The sequence below is a fragment of the Maylandia zebra genome, linkage group LG15 (assembly GCF_041146795.1).
Source record: "Maylandia zebra isolate NMK-2024a linkage group LG15, Mzebra_GT3a, whole genome shotgun sequence".
NCBI lineage: Eukaryota > Metazoa > Chordata > Actinopteri > Cichliformes > Cichlidae > Maylandia > Maylandia zebra.
In genome coordinates this window covers 41,244,338-41,265,280 of record NC_135181.1, presented here as the reverse complement: position 1 = coordinate 41,265,280, position 20,943 = coordinate 41,244,338, and the positions used below count along the sequence as shown (strand labels likewise).

Here is a 20,943-nt window from a genome sequence, read left to right as displayed (position 1 = left end):
TGTAAAACTCTGGATACATGATTAAGTGACCAGTCTGGGTTTAAAATAAGCCTCGTATTTAGAAAAGTTCATAAGAACGCAAACATTTCTCAAAGGTGCTTCACAGACTTGGGCCACAGGGTCCAGTTTGGCCCACATGCTCTGCAAAGCATGGGAATTACATCAGTGAAGTGAGTTTCCAAAACAAGAAAACCACATCTGCATGTATGAGCCTGATGTGGATGTGAAAACTAATCCCTGGCCCAGTCTCCAGGTACACAGGAAATGTAGAGCAGCTAAAACAGACACTAATACCCCCAAACAATACAGCAAATCACTAAGAACAACACACAGGTGTGTATGATTAAAGGCACACAACTAAAGTACCACTCAAACAGGATCATGTCGATACAGTCTTACTTGTGAGTAGCTACGAGCACAGTAGTGAGAGGTATGGCAGCAAAAGCAGCCCCGACTAACTGCTTTGCTACCGTTTAAAGTAGGAGGTGTGATTGATGATGGAGCTTGATTGGAGCTGGGACTGGGACACACGTCCAATCAGGAGCAGCGGCAGATAAGGGCAGGATTTAGGGGGAGGCAGCAGAAAAGGCAAGAAACTATAGTCAAAAGAGTCGACATAATGACAGAGTGGGCAGGACGTCCTGTACCCCTTCCCTCAGGATTACAGTACGTTGCTAATTACTTGATGTTAACTTGTGTGACGTTTTGGATATAGATGATGAAAAAGGATAAGCAGAAGGGGATGGATGGATGGATGGATGGATGGATGATGCAGGGTCAAATGAATACAGCCTCAGGACACAGGCCTAGAAACCGACCCATGACTATCTGGCAAAGGAAACATGTATGTTCCCCAGCATGTTGGCGTTGGCTGCTGGCAGATTGGTCAGTGGCTTCGTGGTAACCGCCTGTTGCTATGTAAGAGTATGTATTCCCCAACCATTTGGTGAAAATCTCTTTGCAGCTGGTTTGACTGGTAGTAGCTAGTTGTGATAGTTGACAATAGTATAAAATGTACTGGATTTGGAGGTGAGGCACAACTTTTATTTTGAAGGCAAGTGTTCTTTGTTTCTGGTTTGAGTCCCACTTTTTCATGGTCCACAACAGAAGCCCCTTATAGGAGTCCTCTGATCCTTCGTAACAGTGAGACTCCCTTGCTAGTGCCTGGTGAGACTTCTTAAAAGATGTGATACGTTTCTCTTGGACGATTCCTCTCCTGCCTGTCCATGAAGTCACCATTGAAAATCACAGTATCACCAATGCAACTCCACAACTCTTCCCTTTCCCAGATTTGCCACACGTAGGTGGCGCTCATTACCTGACCTCTAACTGAAAACATTGTCCCTTATGTTTTGTCAGTGTTACTTTAGCTCAGGATCTGCCCTCTAAGGAATCTTGGGTCCTATTGTGAAATATTGCCTAATATTAACAATTTCCTGAAGAATTACACGGATTCAAACACTGGCCTTCTTCATTTCTGCACTCGTACATATTATAATGGAAACCACTTACACGGTTTGTCTGGATGTAGCAAAATGCAATCGTTCTCAATCAACACATGTAGAACAAGTTTAAAGGAATTAAAGTGCATTATTAATGAGGACAAACTGGGCTGTCTCCAGTCCATTTATTCATTCCCAACTCAAAATTGCCTCTTAATTGTGTTTCTGTATGCAGAATACACTTTCATGTGTGATTTCAGTTTGGCTGCAGTGAGCCTCTCAGCATATGGCTCAAGTTGTTCCTGAGAGTCTGTAATGGGCACAGAGACATGTCTTGCTGGATTTGGCAGTGGCACGGTGAGAGGAAATTTCTGCAAGGAAGCCAAAGAAGATGGCTCCCTCTCTTTAGAAAAACATGTAACGAAGACCTGCTGGAGAAAAAACACACGGATGTGGAACAAACTCAACTGTTACATCTGGTTTAATCTGCAGAATAGTCATAATAATAGATGAGAATATAATTTCACTGAACAGGATCAAATGCAGCCAATGTTGACAAGCGTGAGTCCAACTCAAATGAGACGCTCATGTGCTGAGGACCCTGCAAAGATTCACAACCAGTAACTGTTGTGGCACGCAGACATGTAGGAGTCGGGTTATAGGGGAAAATATTGATGTGATGGTGCTGTGCTAGGCTTTCAAGATTACTGGTGAGATGCCAGAGACTTCTGGTGCAGAGCAGGAACACAGTACCAGGAGGAGACTGAGAGGCCGTGTGGACAGAGCAGACTGAACAATGGGGAAAAGGGGCGAGGGTCAGGATGCAGGCAACAGGCTGAAGATGAAAGTCAATTTACAGAAAAGCTTGAAGCGAACGCTGGCTGAGGCAGAAGCAGCAGTGGAAGAGCTGATTGTTTTTTCAGGGCTTGATAACAGCACAGCGATGCACCTGGCACGGCTCTGTTCTGACTCCAGTGCACCTACTTCCACTCATGCAATCACAGATACAGGAGAGAGAACTCACCGGAGAAGACGGCAGGTTATTGTGCATTCATGTGTTCTTGGAAGCAATACATTACTTATTGGTAAAATGCACACAAAAGCTGCTCGAGCCAGAAAAAGAAACAACCGAAGGTTTGATACATGAACTGCAAAAACTTTTTTTTTAATTAGAAGAACTTTGCGACTCATGGTGTGAATTTTTGTATTGCAAATGCAATTTGTTTACATTTATTTAATAATATTTATTACTAATTTATTTAGTGTGGCCTTAATTTGTAACCATTAGCTATCCTCCATGCAAAATGACCCAGATTAGTTTGTAGCGTCATCCTGGTAACAAATCAAGTAAAGTGATTATATGTAGGGCTGCTTGATTAATCGAATTTTAATCACGATTACGATCTGGGCTTTCAACGATCATTAAAAATGACTGAACCGATTATTAGCCCCTCCCTCGTGCTTTACTCTCGCGCTGCTCCGTGTGGCAAATCGAGCGCACCTCTCTGCGTTTCGAACACGTGTCACAACAATTAAGAGCAGCGGTCTCCAACCTTTTTTGCGCCACGGACCGGTTTATGCCCGACAATATTTTCACGGACCGGCCTTTAATGTGTCGCGGATAAATACAACAAAATGAAACTAGTACCGGTACCGAAAAAAAGAAGATTTATTCATAACACACGTGAAAAGGCCCAGGAAAAAAAGTTAACGATAAAAACGATAACAAAATAACGCTGAAAACCGATAAAAACCCTGAAAACCAGACATTTCACACCTGAGCCTCAACTCTCGCGGACCGGTACCGGTCCAAGGCCCGGGGGTTGGGGACCGCTGATTAAGAGGACCCGAGGGAAGCTCGGAAAGCTAAGCAGAAGTTATTTGGAGAGGAGAGTGACTGCTGTTGGTTGAAAAGAGGTAAAAAAAAAACTTCAGTGGTGTGGAAACATTATGGGTTCAGTCAGACGTGGATCAAGTAGACACAGTGTGTGAACTTCGCTACAGTGTAGCTGCACCACAGAGCAACACTGCAAAGCTCACTAAACACAGATGTTTACATTTTTCATTTATTTTTTTATACTGCAAACATTTGCACTGTTATCAGTATTTGCATTATTTTATATTATTTTTTTAAAGTCATTATTCAACACATTGTTATTGTTAAATAAATATCGTCAAATAATCGAGATCTCAATGTCAGTGAAAATAATCGTGATTATCATTTTTGCCATAATCGAGCAGCCCTATTATATGTGTGCTGAGAGCAGTTGGCAAAGTGTGTTTTAAATACTCTGAGGAGTAACATACAACACATTGTGTTTGTAATGTCCACGTTTGCTTTTACATTCGATCTTGGCAGCACACGAACACAACAAAGTCAGTGAACCAACTTCCCCACTTGAAAAATCCAACTATTTGAGGAGTGAATGCAGAGATGAGTAAAGGAGAGCTTCTTCATTATGCTAACATATCTTGTTCCTTCCCTCAACATTTCTCTTCCTTGCATCTTATCTCCTTAAAGCGCTGATACTGGAGAGGGAGAAAGTGATGCAAGACACATAAGGTTGCAAAGACCTCTTCTATAAGCCACCTCGCTCCTCATCACCTCAAGGGGCTGCTGAGGGATTGAAAACCTGCATGATGGCAGATTCCTCAGTAACAGGAGCATGTGAGGAAGCATAAGTTTGCATAATGAGAAGCATCTACTGAGTGTGGTTGGCAGAGGCAGCTATGACACAAATATGGCAACCAAATTGAGTTGTTTCCTTAGGTGAGAATCAAGATACACCTTGACAGGTTGCCAAACAGTTTCAGGGCTAATGCAGAAAATAGGACAGCTGTTCACTCTCACATTCAAACAATTTGGTGTCGTCCACTAATCAAACATATAGGTTTTAGATTGTGGGGCCAAAGTAGAGCATTTGTTTTTGAATTCAGTTTATTGTCCAGACAACTCTTGATATAAATGCCTTCTGCATTGGTAAAGCAAGCTTCAGTGCTCATGCGCACCATGTGGGAGCTAGCATCGACCGAGCAACCAGGGGATTTAGAGGAATCAGAATTGTGTTGCAGTATGCTCAAACATAAAAAGTCTAATACATGAGGAAAGTTGCATGGAGCACATCCCACAAAGCGCTCGCTGACCTTTTTTTTTCCTGTGAAAGAGAGAAGCTCTTCTCCCTGTAGCATTTCTATACAGAATAATTCCCATAAAAAGCCTGTGTGGAGAGGCAGCTTGTGTCTCCTGTGGGCTGCTGCTTTACACTGCCTCCCTCTTGCAAAGCAGCCTCTCCTCTGTGGCTCCAGCCATGCATGTCCTCTGTGAGATTGGCTTTATTCAAAGATCAGCCGCTAAATGAGCAGGGAGGAGTTGGCATTTAGCACATGCTAAACCTATTATAGTCAGGCTATATCTGTTTCTGTTTGGAGACTTACAGCTTGCTCTAAGGGTGCTGGATTTTTTTTGTTGTTTTCTTCTTTGCATGTGTCAGTAAATGTCAGTAAATTGTTTGTGTGTCAGCATATCTCCTACCTCCTCCAGATGACATGAACTGACTATCTGAGCAACTACCTGCCCACTAAATACATGCAAAATCCTCACCACTGATGCAGAGGTGCCTCAAAATACAGCAACTTTTAATGGCAACTTGATCCACGAGCATTTTTTACAAGAAATTAGTCACGAAGCAGGTAACTGCTATGCCCTGTGACTGCACCTGTAACAAATGAAAACTCTCCCCTCAAATTAAGCCCCCCGTGTAATGATACACCACTTTAAATGTTCCTTCCATGCTGGTAACAACAACGCAGCAAAAATTAAGGGTGTTGGCCTCCACATCTCATTTGCTGCATGAACATCACCCTTACCGTAGGTGTGTCTAATCTGATGCTGTAATTTTAGACCAAAAGCTTGAATGCACAGACATGACACTTGAGACGTACCCACTGGCATGTTATTTATATGCAGTCCCCTGATATGTAAAACCATCATGAGCCTAAACACGCCAGCAGACACCAGCTCGATTCTTCTTGAATTTTTATAGCAGCATTGTGAAATATGAGATTTGGTAAAAGCAACACATTGATATAGAAAATCGAATTAAACATTGTAAGACTAAGGCACAGCTTTATTTTTTAATTAGCATCATATATTTTTAAAAGTGTTAACACGAGTCTTCAACAACTCACAGCTAACTCAGCTGCTCACAGCTTTGCCGAGAAGGATTTTAAATGTTACGAGTAAAACTTTCACTTAAATTCACCGCAGCTCAGTAGGTAGAGTGGTGGCCCCGTGATCGGAAGGTCGGGGGTTCGAATCCACTGAATGGCAACCCTGAGGTTCCCCTGAGCGAGGTACCGTCGCTTGCTCAGGGGCGCCTGCTTAGCGGCTTCACTGAGTGAATGGGTCAAATGCAGTGAAAGTAATTTCCCCACGGGATCAATAAAGTATGCATTATTATTATTAACAGCTCACTGAGCTCAGCTACTGACTTTACAAACTGTCCTCTGGTGGCTTGTGCTCCAACACATCAGCTGAGGCGGTGATGGCACTGACGATTACCACAATGGGAAAGTGTAAATGTTTTGGCACAAAATGATACCATACAAGCGTAGTAGACACTAGACGCTTTTCAGGGTTGTGGGGGGTGCTGGAGCTTATCCCAGCTGTCTTAAGGCGAGAGGCGGGGGGCACCCTGGACAGGTTGCCAGTCTGTCGCAGGGCTAACACACAGACTGAGACAACCATTCACACCTATGGGCAATTTAGTGTTTCCAATTAACCAAATCCCCACTAAGTGCATGTCTTTGGACTGTGGGAGGAAGCACAGAAAGACCCCAGCCTGATGGTGGAATTGAACTCAGGACCTTCTTGCTGTGAGGCAACAGTGCTAACCACCGCGCTGCCCAATAATCTGTATCTTACTGTTAATTCCCTACAGTAAAAATTACAATAGGAAAACAAAAGAGTTCATGATGAACAGATAACTGCATGCTTATGTGTCACACACAGAGTATTTAACTGTTTTCCTCTCTCGTCATCATAGATGCCTGTTAAAGATGTCAAACAGGCATATTGCTACAGCCATATGGGTGGCTGTAGCTCAGGTGGCAGAGCAGGTCAGCCACTAATCAGAAGGTCGGTGGTTCGATCCCAGGCTGCCTCCTGACTGCCAAATATCCTCGGGCAAGATACTAACCATGTTTGCCTACTGGTGGTGGTCAGAGGGCCCGGTGGCGCCAGTGTCCGGCAGCCTTGCCTCTGTCAGTGCGCCCCAGGGTGGCTGTGGCTACAATGTAGCTGCCATCACCAGTGTGTGAATGGGTGGATGACTGGATGTGTAAAGTGCTTTGGGGTTCTTAGGGACTAGAAAAGCGCTATATAAATGCAGGCCATTTACTATATTTCTAAGAAAATAAGGCCAAGAAACAGCTGCAAACACGGGTCAGAGAATAATGGGAGTTCAAGGCAACCGACAGCTGCCCGAGAAAAGAGCAGAGGGCACAAGCATGTTTTATATTTGGAGTGTTAGGCCTTGGGTCAATGATCAACAGCCATGGGAAATAAATATCTTAATAATGGTCTGAGCCTCCCCGCCCACTTCTTCCCCGCCCACTTCTTCCCCGCCCACTTCTGGCTCCTCGGATGAAACTCTGCAGACTTGATTCTTTCATTCTGCCAACACGTTTTGCATAATGCAGTGAAAGTATTTCCCTCCTGAACACTGACCATCATCGGGACCTTATATCAATCTGATGTACAATTTCTGTTACAAGAAATGTTCTTAAGGACAAACTGTTGGATCCAACTGTACAAGTGGGTTTGGAGTCACGTTGAACTTTAAAGAGCAAACTTATCAGCTGCTAAAAGTTGCTGTTAAAATGTCTCGCCTCGCCTGCAAAAGGCTCTTCGTGGCTCCCTGCTGGGGAAGAAAAAGGATTTAACCCCTGCTTGAAACATTCGCATTTCTCCTTGCAGCCTGCCACTCTGAAAATGTTGCTGTCACGGTGCTGTGAAGTGTGTTGACTGCTGATTGATGGTACGGGCTCCTCGGCTGAGGCTGTTGCATGAGCGGACACGCAGAAGCAGCTCCGACTCGTAGCTGCAGCACATACATCACATTACAGAGTGTATTGTACATGTGAATTGAAGTTTCAAAATAAATCATAGAAATGTTGTGTGAAGACAATTTCATTTTGATTCATAAAGGTGCCTGTGCTGCCATCACACAGCTGCATCCAGAGAAGATAGACGGCTTTTATTCCGTGCTCGATGTTTCTAATAAATTTATCAGCATTTGTGTGTCAGCGCCGACACTGTATGAAACGCAGCTACATGTACTGCATTTTTTAAAGTGGAAACCTAGAAGGGGGTCAAAGGAAAGGATTTAAACAAAAGACGGCAACCTTTATGAAGGTGATGACACACAGTTATGAACAAATGAGGGTTTTGCATCAGATTTCCAAAATGTATAATCATTTGGATTCTTCTACACTCCATGCTGCGTATGCTATACACACTACTTTTACTTACATTTAAAAAGTGTATTTCTATGTATCACATGTGTATTCCCTGACCAACTGGAGAGTAGTTGTAGATTGCTGTAGCCCAGTCACTCAGGCCTACAGAGCTTTCAGTGATGCTCTTCAATCATAGCTTCCTAGGAAAAAAATTGCATTCCTCAACCAGCTGCAAAAACCTTTGTGAATTTTGAAATGTGCTGTAACACCAAGGCACAGCTTTCACTTTGAAGGTGAATGGTCTCCATTTCCAATTAGCAAAATTGTTCTTTTAACGTTTTAACACGAGTGGCTGCCTTCAACTACAGGCAACCACAGCAATCTCCCAGTGAGCAAAGCAATTAGAAGAATGACTGTGGTGCAACACTCTTCACGACTGATTTCAACCTGCTACACCCAAGAAATCGCTTGATAACCATTTGGAAAATACACTTGTTTCTTTGTGACTGCCTTTTATATCATGTCCAATATGAAAGGCAGCTATGTTCATATGGCCCCACGTGAGAAACGTCTGTATAACATAATTAGTAGCACAGTGGTTGAATTTTGATGGGGTAGAAATGGAACACGGTAAGCTGTGCACGTTTTAGACATGATGACTGAAATGACTGATATACTACATGCATCTATCTTTTGTATTGGAGACAGATATCTGACAGATGCGGCTGTTAGCATAACTAGCCAGCCTTGTCACTGGTATCTATGCCTGTGACCTATCAGGCCTGTCAGTTAGTGTTGTGTTTGTTGTACAGCACTTCAGAGTCACACTGGTAGCCATCAAAGATTTATGTAAAGTTGACGAGCTGAAAGCATTTTGTACTGTATGGGAGACACGGCATGAGATTGATTGACAATGGTCTATAGCCAATCAAGACGCAGAACACAATGCACTGTGGAAAAAACAAAAAAATAAACACATGCAAAATTGCACCAAAAAAATCAGCGAAACAGCGAAAGGTGAACCGCGTTACAGCGAGGGAGCACTGTAGCTCCAAAGGCCCATCCACAGACGAAGCTGGTACACGGCTTTGCCTTAAAATTAGCAAAAGTTGAACCTACCCCCTTTGCATTACTAATAGTTAATTTGCCTCTCATGGCTGTAAATTACTGAATCAACTCTTCATTTTCTCTGGTGACGACATTGATGCCAATCTCTGTGCACAGGAAATACAGTGGTCATCACTTTTTGCAGTGCAGACAGAAAAAAAGGTTAAAAGGTCTGAAAGTACCTAATGTTTCTTTGTGTTTGTAGCTCAATCACAGGACTCACGTATTTGTGAGTTCGGGTGCTGTAGCACAAAATCTGAAAGTATATATATCACAGGGGTTTGTATGGAAAGGAGCCATGAACCACTAACCACACAAGTAGAAGTCAGGCAGACAGCAGCCTGCGAGAAGAATGATCTTTGATTTCTGCTGCTTTTCAAAGTTACATCAGAGAAACAAAGTGTTATTGGAGGAGACATGCTGACAGGGGGGAATCGGGAGCAGCGATGACGCAGGGGAGGAAGCCACTGAGAATGACAAGACTTTGATGCTTTATAACACCAACACTTCAAGTATCTTCCACCTGTCTCAGCCGTCTTTACACACTGACCCGCAATAAAGAAGCCGCTTCTACCTCCAAAGGAAAACGGCAACATTACGATTCGTTCTGTGGGAAAAAGGTGAGGCCTCTGAGGTGAGGAGCTCCAACAAGGAATATTTAATCATTAGTCAAAGTCTCCACATTCACAGCAGTCTGTCTCGGGAGGAGAGCCGGTCTTTGTTAGTGTTACCATGGAGCGCTAACAGGACTGGGTGTTCTTTTTAACAAGAATTCAACACATGAGCGGAGGCTCAGAGACTCGCCACACCAATGCTAGAAATATTAATAACATCACACATGACTAGCTTGTTCCACCACATCAATTATCTTTTTTCAAGACGCTGCTTTGTGTTAAAATGAATTTAGATTCTGTGATATTATCTTAAGAGAAAAACAATTTATCATAAATGTTATCAGCATTTCCTAAAAGTTAATGTAGTAACACAACTGCACTAAATGCAATTAGTTTAAGACGATGATTAAATGATTAAATTGCCTGGAAGCCTTTAGAGTTTTTCTTTAATCGGACGGCGATTAGTCAAGCTGAGCAATGCAGAAATTAGGTGTTGTAAGCAGCAGGTGGACTGTGTATTCTTCCACTGCATTAGCCTGGACAGCAAGGTAAACCTGCTCACCTTGATGGTGTGATGGAGGTGTGCTGGTCACAGTCAAGTGCCTGTCACCTGCAGGCTTCTTCAGCTCACGGTGGCTTGACTGGTTTGTCACTTGTAGTTTTTTTAATGTGATGCAGAAGCAGCAGGACATGCTGGATTTGCGTCAGCAGTAACTTAACGCAGCAGTAAGAGAACAGCAAGCTGTCACATTGCCAAAACAAGTTTCACACCAAATTAGAGGAAAACTTCTACATGAAAAACTGGAAATATGAACACCAGGCTTTTTCTACAAATCACTGCACTGACACTGGTGCATAAATACTACATGTGGTTCAAAGAGACAGTCTGTCCCTGGGTCAGGATCACTTTATAATAATAATAATAATGGATTGCATTTATATAGCACTTTTCGGGGCCCTCAAAGCGCTTTACAATGCCACTATTCATTCACTCTCACATTCACACACTGGTGGAGGCTACGGTTGTAGCCACAGCTGCCCTGGGGCAGACTGACAGAAGCGAGGCCACCATATCGCACCATCGGCCCCTCTGGCCATCACCAGTAGGCGGCAGGTGAAGTGTCTTGCCCAAGGACACAACGACCGAGACTGTCCGAGCCGGCAACCTTCCGTTTACAAGACGAACTGCCAACTCTTTGAGCCACAATCGCCCCCGTCTACACTTTAATCAAAAGTAGACGGTTTTGTCCATCTGGAGTAACTTTGTTTCTTCCCCTTCTTCTTTGTGAAATATGTACATAAGACTGAGGCAGGGAAGGCAGCAGCAATACCTCTGTTCAGAACAGAGCACACAGTAAACAGATGTAAGTCAGATATGGTGTAAAAAGGAGGAACTGGGCTGGAGTTGGGTTGCAAAGTGGCTTGCAGATACAGAGGAACTATGGGAAGGCTAAAGCAGTTTAAATAGCAAGCCGTACATAAGATTAGCCAATTCGATTTGTAGCTAAGCCCATCATCCGGTGTGGGATGGCACTGAAATGCTTGGCTTGAGCTCGACTTCTTGGCCTGCATGAACTAACGCAGGCGTTGGTTCCATATTTGCAGCTCTGTTCTGCGACTCTGTTCTGGCACCAAGATTTCCTTTTAGCATCTCGGTTGTAGACTGAGCTTAAATGTGTTAGGACCACACACGGATGCAAACACACAGTTTGGCTGCTCTCATGTAATCATCACTCAGTTTCTGTTGTCATACAACAAATGACAAATATGCGCAAACAGTGATTTGATTGTGTCTCATAAATGTTGATTTTACATCACAGTCAGACAAACCATACACACTGCTGTGACAGATCCCTACTTAAATAATCATTTAAAAATAATCTTTAGTGGTACCAGAGAGCAGCCCCCAGCGCAGACATATAACATTGTTGTAATGGTTTTAGTTTGCACAGTGAATGATTGCTCCTCAAAGACAGACTAATCCACACACACACTCTGTTTAAGATTCATTCCTGAACATGTTCTTCAAAGCTCCTGGAAGTGTTAGGCTCTCTGTATTGTGTCTGTTTCTGATGTAGCTTTATTGTTTTATTTCAAACCCTAAACCTTGAAGATAAAGCAAACCCCTACAAATGGAATCAAAACTCCGGCTTCATTTCACGAGTTATAACTAGCTCAGCTGTCCCAAACACATCAAATGACTGTTTATAACTTGGATTTGTTCAGTAAACATTTGTAACTATGGAGGGATATTTCTTTAGTCATAATACCATCAGATATGTCACAACTACCAGGAGATGCATCTGGTCTCTGATTGAGGAATAATTTTGAAAAAGGTAAAACACATGAGAAAATAAAACAAAATAAAACCAAAGTAGAAGCAGTATTAGGATGTCTTTTGTGTGATGATAGTAATTAAGCAGTGACGTTCGTGTCAGTTTATCATATCTTTAGAACTTTAAGTAAGACGATTTGGAACACGTCGTCTCGATGTTCTCAGAAAGTCTCACAATCATGTTTATCCTGCTGAGGGCTGTGGTGACGTCATCAGATAAGATATCTCTTTATAGTCATTGCAGTCATACAGAGTACAATAGTGCAATGAAACTGGAAAACTGTCCGACGTCGGCACTGCGTACGACACAGTAACTTAAATTAAGTATAAAAAGAAGAAAAAGTTTATGTGTATTGCACATTATTATTGTTGCACATTATTATAATTATTGCGCCTTGTTGCAAATATAAATATTATTATTGTTATTGTTGTTGCCCCCCCAAAAGTCCAGGCAGGTAGCCGATCAGGTCAGCTGTTAGCGCTGATTAGTTACCTGTTGTAAAAGCTGTCCTTGAGTCTGTTTGTCCGGGACCTCAGCAGCGTGAACCTCCTGCCAGACGGCAGCAGCTTAAACCCCGGTGTCCTGGGATTTATTTTTGTCCATATTAATGACCCTCTGAAGTGCTCTGTTAAATGCTCTGAATCGATTTGCAGCAACGTGTTAACAGATGCGATAGAAAGTGTGCAGTTTTACCCTCTAATATCCTTTGAAGTTCTGTATCTATATTCACTCTGTGGTTCATGGACAGCACCATGTAGAATTGTCTTGCTTTGCTTACATTGGTAAGCCTTCTTCTCCAGGTTTTATACATATATACATATATTGCTACATTTCTCATTGTATTTTTATGAAGTTGCTAGTCGAGAACCAGGTCCAGTGCTCATTTAAACATTGCATCATAACTCCACTAGTGGTCCAAACCACCACTGTGTATGGTTAACATGTGAGACCATGACATGAATTTTAAAAATGATCTTCTGAGCTGCACTATTATCCATGCACAACACTTGTTTCAGCCTTTCATGTTGGTGATGTACAGTATTATGGTCACAAGGCTGGTTTATGATTCATGTTTATTCATGCATTCAAAGCAGATTTTTCAAGGTTTCCATCTGTCCGTTCACATCTGCCTGCGCTCTGCCACTACTAATAAGACTGACGGATGTTGCATATTTTCAGGGAAAGGATGGTGCTGGGCTGTTTTTACGGCTGGGTGTGGCTACAGACATGAAACAGCTTTTGAAAGAGCATGTTGTTATTGCAGGACTTAAAGCAAGTACAGAGATGTTTCTCTGTCAGGGCTCTTCATCTGACTCTGGTTTTGCTCTCTTCCTGCCCTCATCTTTCCCTTAGGCACGCCCAGCTTCATCAAGTCCCCCGAGGATCAAACGGGGATTTCGGGAGGAGTGGCGTCGTTCGTATGCCAGGCGGTCGGTGAGCCCAAGCCTCGCATTACCTGGATGAAAAAGGGAAAGAAAGTCAGCTCCCAGCGCTTTGAGGTACGACGCGTGAGCTCCCTGTCTGAAGTGTTTGAATGTGCAACACCTCCTTGTCTCACACCTTCACTGCTCATTACCTGTCTGCATTTGTGTGATACAGAGCAGCAGGTCACATGCTGTCATTTTATAGAACATATGCAACATGCCGCTCAAGAAGATGTGTGTGCATTTAGCAGGAGAGGCCAAACTGCAGACTGGTGGTGTATTTATTCATTACTACCATGCACAAAAAATCAGACACAGCAGCTTTCTCCATTTAGTGCCTGCTTGAAAACCACTTAATGCAAATTATGTTAGTTGTGTTATTCTAATGAAAACACTTGAGGCTCAGAATTAGAGGAGGAGGTGCAGATTTTGATGTCTGTGGCTTCAATGGTGGAGCAGAACTCTAATAACCTGCTATGGCCAGCACATCAGGTTTATTTAGTGTGTGTGATTTCGCTCAAAAGCATCTCTCACATGTCTCACATGTCTATGTTATGAGTGAAGCTTTTAAAATTTGACATCGTGAAATTAAATTTGAATTGAGTGCATTTCATTTTGTTCAGCAGAACAGCAAACAATTAAAGCTCAAATACCAAAGTTTTATTTCTCACTTTGAAATGCAGGAAAGAGGTTGTAGACTTTGTGAAGGCTGTGTGTGCTGGAAACTGATCTGAAACCAGACAGAAAAACTGTGGAACTAATGATTTCTTTTTTACATTTTTGACTGGAGATCTTCTCATTAAAACATCTGAAAAAAGAGGGAAAATGTCCGTCACATTCAGAGGGCCTGTTTTTATTCAAAGCTTAGAGATATCTAAAGCCAAATGAAGACCGCACATGGGCTCAGTAATAAGCATCGTGGCTTCTTAGTGAGAGGGTCCCGAGTTTAAACCACAGACTGTATGTGAAACGTGGACGTTATAGTGGCAGTGTCCATCTTTAATATACAGTCTATGGCTCAAGCATGGCTTTTATGTGTCGAGGTTACGTGTTTACGCCAACGTCTCCAGCCGACTGAAACAGGGCACTGTTTATATCTGCATTACACTTGGAAGCCAGTTTTCAGGCGTTAGGCCGGGTCAAATGCAGGAAATAAATGTCCCTGTGGACGGCAATACACTTCCTTTTTATTACAGTTATTACTGAATGAGTTCTGCACATTTTTAGACTTTCTGAATGCGCTCTCTTGCCCTTGAGACGACCTCTGACTCATAGGAGCCCAGAAAAAACACTGACGTACCAACAAAGTTCATATCTGCTGATCTCAACTGGATCATTTGTGTTTCTTTTATTCGTAAAAGGCAAAAAAGTGTATTTTCACCTCTCTGTGAACAAACACGACATTTTAATGACAAGTTGAAATACCTTTTGATTAGATATTAAATGTCTTTTCTTTATTTGCATAATTCTGAAAAATTCAGTGAACAGAACCCTGATTATCTCGTCTATCAGCATTAGTACTAAAAACAATAATTAAAAAATACATGCATGGTGACATTTTGAATCAGCGTAATTTAGATACATGTGCAAGCTACAAAACGCTGGCAGAAGATAAAATATGCAGAGTTAAAACGTCTCTCTGTAGTTTTTTTAATGTAACTTTAGGCTGTGTGACCTTTAAATACGTTTTGTAATCATGCACTTTTTTTTAAAGTACATGATTACAAGTCATTTCCAGTAAAGGCTCAGTGTCAGGATAGGACCTTTAGGTTTAATGGGTGGAGTTGAGCTTAAATTCCTTAACATTTTTTGCAGTGTGTTTGAGGATAGACGGGGTCTGGAAGGCCTTTGCCTATGGGCTGTCTGTGCTCTGTCTGCAGCAGTAATTAGTTGTGCAGTTAAAGCAACATTTACATCAATGGCAGGACAACGCAGCCAACCCGTGCAGCTGAAAAGTGTGTGCTGTGTGGTAGCAACAAAAACCACAATTCTTCTAAATTGCCACTTGAGGCTGGCTTCAAAAGCGCATCAATCTGCACCGACTCCCTTGTTAAAGTATGTTTACAGCCTGCTGCAAAACAGGGACTGATTCTTTCACAACATAAGTGAAGAAAGAAAACTGTCATCAAATAATAAGCAAAGTGTATCCTTCTGTCCTCAGAGGTGAATTAGCACTAGCCCTGCTATAACCTTGATCTTTTGAACATTTGACCTGACTTGAATGAAGATGGAAACGAACTACCAGCAACAGTTGGAGTGAAGCTGCCTAGTTTACATGAATTGATCTGGTACCTTCAAGCTTGAATATGTGCTGCACATAAACAGCGCTAATAAAATGTTGTAGAGGCCCAGAATGACACCTGAATAGTTTTTCATGTCTATTAAAAAAACACCACGAGCTTCATCCGATAGAGTCGATGGTTGGTGGGGAGAGAGGAATGTTGTGTCTTCATTTAACAAGCGAGCTGAGTTACGGCACTGGAAGGATTTGCGTAGCTAATGACCGAGATTGACTTATAGCACTGAACTAATAATATGACCGATTATTTATGTGATCAAACCTATAAGTCAAGCCAGTCAAACAGGACTGCTGCATACGAGGTAATGCTATGTTTTTCTATTTATTCACAGATTTGTACGTTTGTGATTGATGTGCTTTGTGACAAAATTAAATGAAGTGAACTTTGAAGGATATTTTTTCATCTACTGCAAAATGGCTTCTATACAACGAACAGAAGCACTGAGCAGAAAGTCGACCTTTTATTCATGCAGCTGCATTAACACACACAGCAAAAGCTTAATAAATAGGACTGTACAAGCCTGCCTGCAGGACTCTGCAGCAGCAGGAAGGCTCATTAGCTGCCAGCCAACCCAAATGACTTCAGCTGAAGTGACTCAACATGAGTCCTGCGTAGACGGAGACACTTGGTTCCTGTCGTTGTGAGTAATAGGAATTATCTTCCACCTGTCTGTTCAGCATTATTTAAACTGATGGCGACCCTGTGTGTGGTGTGGATGCACCACCTCCCAGTACAGACAGTCCAGTACTCCCTCGGTACTTTCACTTACGTTGTCTGTTATTCTGTTTTATTTGATTTCTGCAGTTAAAAAGCTTTAATCTTGGTCTATAAATAGCCACAGCCCAACTATTTTAATCCTCATGAAAATATCCTTTCACACAGGGGTCATATTTGCTCACCTACCTGTTTAATGTTTTGTTTTTCATTAGATGCTCCAGATTTGTTCAGACTTTGCTCTTCACATAGTCACAGCACATATATTCATGATACGTTATATATCTATATTTTACAACTTACCTGAATTGTATTGTATTCATTATAGTTTTAGAAATTGAGCATGCAGACCGGTGAGTGTCTTTCACTTCAAAATTATAGTAGCCTAGTATCTGGATATGTTAGCTGTAAAGTTCTCTCTTTGGAAGACACAAGATATGTGCACGGTGGGAGAGTCCTGAGCTATCGGCTATTGTACTACAGAACACGTCACAGCACTTATATTTCCACAACCAGACGATGATTCTCTTGAAAAAGGCAACAGCAGCACATACAAAGGTTAAAGATCTAGTTCAGTGATAGCAGCAGCGAGGCATAGCATGTCCTTAAGCCCAGTGTCCACACTGATGAGTTATTAAAGATAAACAATGATTCCTGGACATCTTCGAGTGTTTGCAGGCAGCTTGAAGTAAACAGTACATGAATGCAGGCGTTGACATTTCAACCAGGGCTCGGTTTTGGTTTCAACATGCAGAAAATGTCCTTCGAGGTTTGTAGAGTATCTGAGTTTGTTTCAGCTAACAAAAGCGTTTACATGAGAGCGTGTAAGTGTGCAGCGTTAGATATAATTGGCTAACAGAGAAATGGCAGTGTGATGAAAACAGTAACAGCTGAGAACAGAGCGTCTAATCTGGTTTTCAGGTTAGGTGAGTAAATCCGTCAGTATTCCTGTGATAGACAGAAAGGTTCACTGAGTGATGGGTGAGTTTATAACCTAACTCTCCTTTTGGAACAAGAACAGACAAACCAACACTGTTTTAGAAGAGCCTCAACAGTGTTTTGTTTGTTTGTTTGTTTCTCTGCTGCTGCTTGACGTTGCTCGGCTCCTTGTTCTAAGGTTGTCTTTCCTGCAGCCTCCATGTGTGTCAAACCCCACTTTCTGTACGCAGGAGCTCTGATCTTATTCGTTTGAAATAATTCTACGTCTGTACAATGGATATATAACTGGCTCGTACCACGCGGAGCAATGGGAATGATTCTCCTTTGGGCTAAGAGTTAAACTGATGGCTTCCCTGTGTGCTCGCTGGATCGACCTCCTACTGAGGCAGGAAGAAAGTGCAGCTCCACACTTCCTTCATTGGGGCAGGAATTTGATTTCTGCCAGTCCACTGCTTGGGTCGCACGCATTTCAGAGGGGAGGAAGTGCCGTGACCCTGACTCTTAACCACAGCCCCTCGAACATTTCTAAAGCCCTTACATACCTGATATCCAGTCAAGTCTGTTAGCACATTTGTCCTTCAGCTCATTCCAAGCATTCTTTCTTTTGCTCTTTGAGCTGCTGCACTCTTCTTTTTTTTTTTATTTCCACCTTATTGTCTAAATGATTTCCCTCATTTCTCACTCTTGTGCTGCTTCCATCAGGAGCCTTGGAGCAAAGTGCTGATCTGGTGCTCCGCTTGCAAACAAAGCAATCAGAATGAAATCTGGCAGCTGCCACTTCAGTTCATCCAAATCTTCCCTAAAATTAGACGCGCTCCATCGACTGTAGTGACACTGAAACCTCGGTTTGGCCGATGCTAATGGGACGCAGAGGGAACGTCCCCATCCAGTGACACCATATCACCTGTGACACACACACATGCACGTATGACTTTGCCAGTTTCAGCAGTCAACTGCCGGGACTGGTTGGGGGGTGAACAGAGGTGGAGCAAGACGAGGCTACATCAGTTGAAGAAGCGGTATTGTCCCTCTTCCGGAACAAGCAGAAGAATCTTTTCTTCTTTTTCATGGACTTTTCCACGAGCGCCTTTTTGTCCAGGATGAGGCTTCTCAACTCATCGATGGTTTCTGTGTTTCGCTTCTCCAGTTTCTTGCATGTTTGTTCCACCTGTTCTAATGTTGCTCGTGTTTCTTCAAGCTGTTCTTTGAGCTCTTTGGATGTTGCCTCCTGTGTCAGCTTTGCCTTCTGCAGGTCTGCATTTCTCAGCTGATCTTCTTTGTGCATGCCTTCTAGCTGCTCATTTCTTTTCTGGATATCGGTGAGCATACACTGCAGGCCTTCATGCATTTTGTCTTGCTTTTGCTTTTGCGCCTGCATTTCTGTGTTTTCCCGCTTCAAGTTGTTGAATTCCAACAATATCCCCTTAATGAGCTCTGAGTTGTTTTTGGCCATTTGATCGATCCTTTTCTGCATCTGTGAGCATCGTTTTTCCAGTGTTTCCTTTTCTCCCTGCAGCTCACTTGTTTTGACCTTCAGTTCATTACAGAATTCTTGCAACGTTTGATTTTTACTCTCAAAGTCCTTGATAGTGCACTTCTCTTCTGACAGTCTTTGTTGCTGTTGCTCTTCCTCTTGAAGGAGGTCTTTATTTTGGCGCAGTGTTTGGTCCAACCTTCCCTTCACCATTCTGTACTTTTCCTGCATGCCTTGGAGTTCGCGCTGCAGGTCGTTTTGCTTTGTGTCCTGTTCTTCCTTCTGTTGGAGGACTTCTTTATTTTTGTCTTCAGCTTCATCAAGCTTTCTTTGGAGCAGCTGATTCTGTTGGTCCATGTATTGGAGATCCCACTCTATCTTATCAATCGTGGCTTTCCTGCCTTGAAGCTGCTCGGACATTTCTTTAACTTCAGCGCTCTTTTTCTTGTTTTCTTTGATGAGGAATACAATCTGCTCTCTGGCTTGAGCAAACTTGATCCCCCAGCCCTCATTAATAATGTTGATGTCGGGCTGGCGCTGTAGTGTTTCTTCCAGGTGTTTGTTTTGTGCTTCCATTTGTAAGCACTTCTTCTCCAGGTGAACTTTTTCTTTTTCAATTTGTTGAATTTTGTTCTGGAGATGCTTGTTTTCATTCCTACTCTCCTGTAATGCCCCTTGGATGGATAAGAGGCCATTTGGAGAAATTGGCCGGCCACGCGTGGAAGGAGAGGCGGCGTAATCGTTTTGTCTCGGTTGCCGTAATCTTGGATACATGTTGGCGTTTGTATCCAATGACTCTGAGAGGTTTCCGAATGTTTCTGTAGTGAACGTTTGAAGGCTGCGAGGAAACGAACTAAAAATTGCTGTTTCTCACCCTTACTTAAGGAAAAACTTCAAAGGATCAAAGATCAGATTGTCACATGACATTTTGGAATCTGGAATGGGGATCTATGTTTTTTTAAACAGTTTTCAAATTTAACTTAATATTTAAGTGTTTCTTACTTGACCCGCTTAGTCGATCAAAAAGTTAATTGCCACAAACACCCCTAATGTTATATAACAGACCACAGAAAAGAGACCGTTTTTTTCTACGTGACAGAGCTGTAATAAATGTTTAGTTTTTTTTAATGATCCTACTTTTTATAAAAGGGAACATTATTTAAAGAATATGTATTTAATTAAAAAACTCTGTATTCATCTAAAGGGTATAACAAGAAGGGTGAGCTTCCTGCTCCAAAATGAAATGACCAAAATAAATGTATTTCTCTACAATTACAAACTCTGTGTAAACAGTCTTGGTGTCAAAATAAAGCTAACACTGGTGAGATGTCATCAGAGCTGTAAATATTACTGCACATGTTACTGTGTCAAAGTTACTGTGACTCAAACATAGAAACATTTATTTTTTATTTCCCTCACCTAATTTTTAAAAGTATTTTATAGCATATAACACCTTTGAAAATATGCTTTGGTTCCCCTTTAACTCCAGAAAATCATAAATCAAAATATGGATATTACCTGTCCACAGATTCATGGTGACGTAACTGCTCTTTTAGCTGTTTGGTGTCTTTGCTTTGGTGTTTGTAGACATGGTTTACATGAGCTTTTAGCTGAGATTCAGAGGTTTCTGTGGACACTACTCATGTCAGCACTTATATTTCTGACCTCGTGTTATAATCGATTAAACGCCATCTCCTCCCTTTTGCCCTCATTTTTGATGCATGACATTCTCATAATAAATCAGATAAGATACAGTGGGGCAAAAAAGTATTTAGTCAGCCACCGATTGTGCAAGTTCCCCCACCTAAAATGATGACAGAGGTCAGTAATTTGCACCAGAGGTACACTTCAACTGTGAGAGACAGAATGTGAAAAAAAAATCCATGAATCCACATGGTAGGATTTGTAAAGAATTTATTGGTAAATCAGGGTGGAAAATAAGTATTTGGTCAATAACAAAAATACAACTCAATACTTTGTAACATAACCTTTGTTGGCAATAACAGAGGTCAAACGTTTACTATAGGTCTTTACCAGGTTTGCACACACAGTAGCTGGTATTTTGGCCCATTCCTCCATGCAGATCTTCTCGAGAGCAGTGATGTTTTGGGGCTGTCGCCGAGCAACACGGACT

At 42.2% G+C, this 20,943-nt stretch overlaps 1 protein-coding gene across 16 annotated transcripts in view; it reads left to right on the top strand.

The window, feature by feature from the left end:
• ptprfa (protein tyrosine phosphatase receptor type Fa) overlaps positions 1 to 20,943 on the top strand; it is a 358,380-nt gene that overhangs the window by 129,738 nt on the left and 207,699 nt on the right. For all 16 annotated transcript variants that reach the window (XM_076874474.1, XM_076874475.1, XM_076874480.1 and 13 more), the window contains one exon: positions 13,312 to 13,457. In XM_076874474.1, the coding sequence (XP_076730589.1) occupies positions 13,312 to 13,457 (146 nt within the window). The remainder of the gene's footprint in view (positions 1 to 13,311; positions 13,458 to 20,943) is intronic.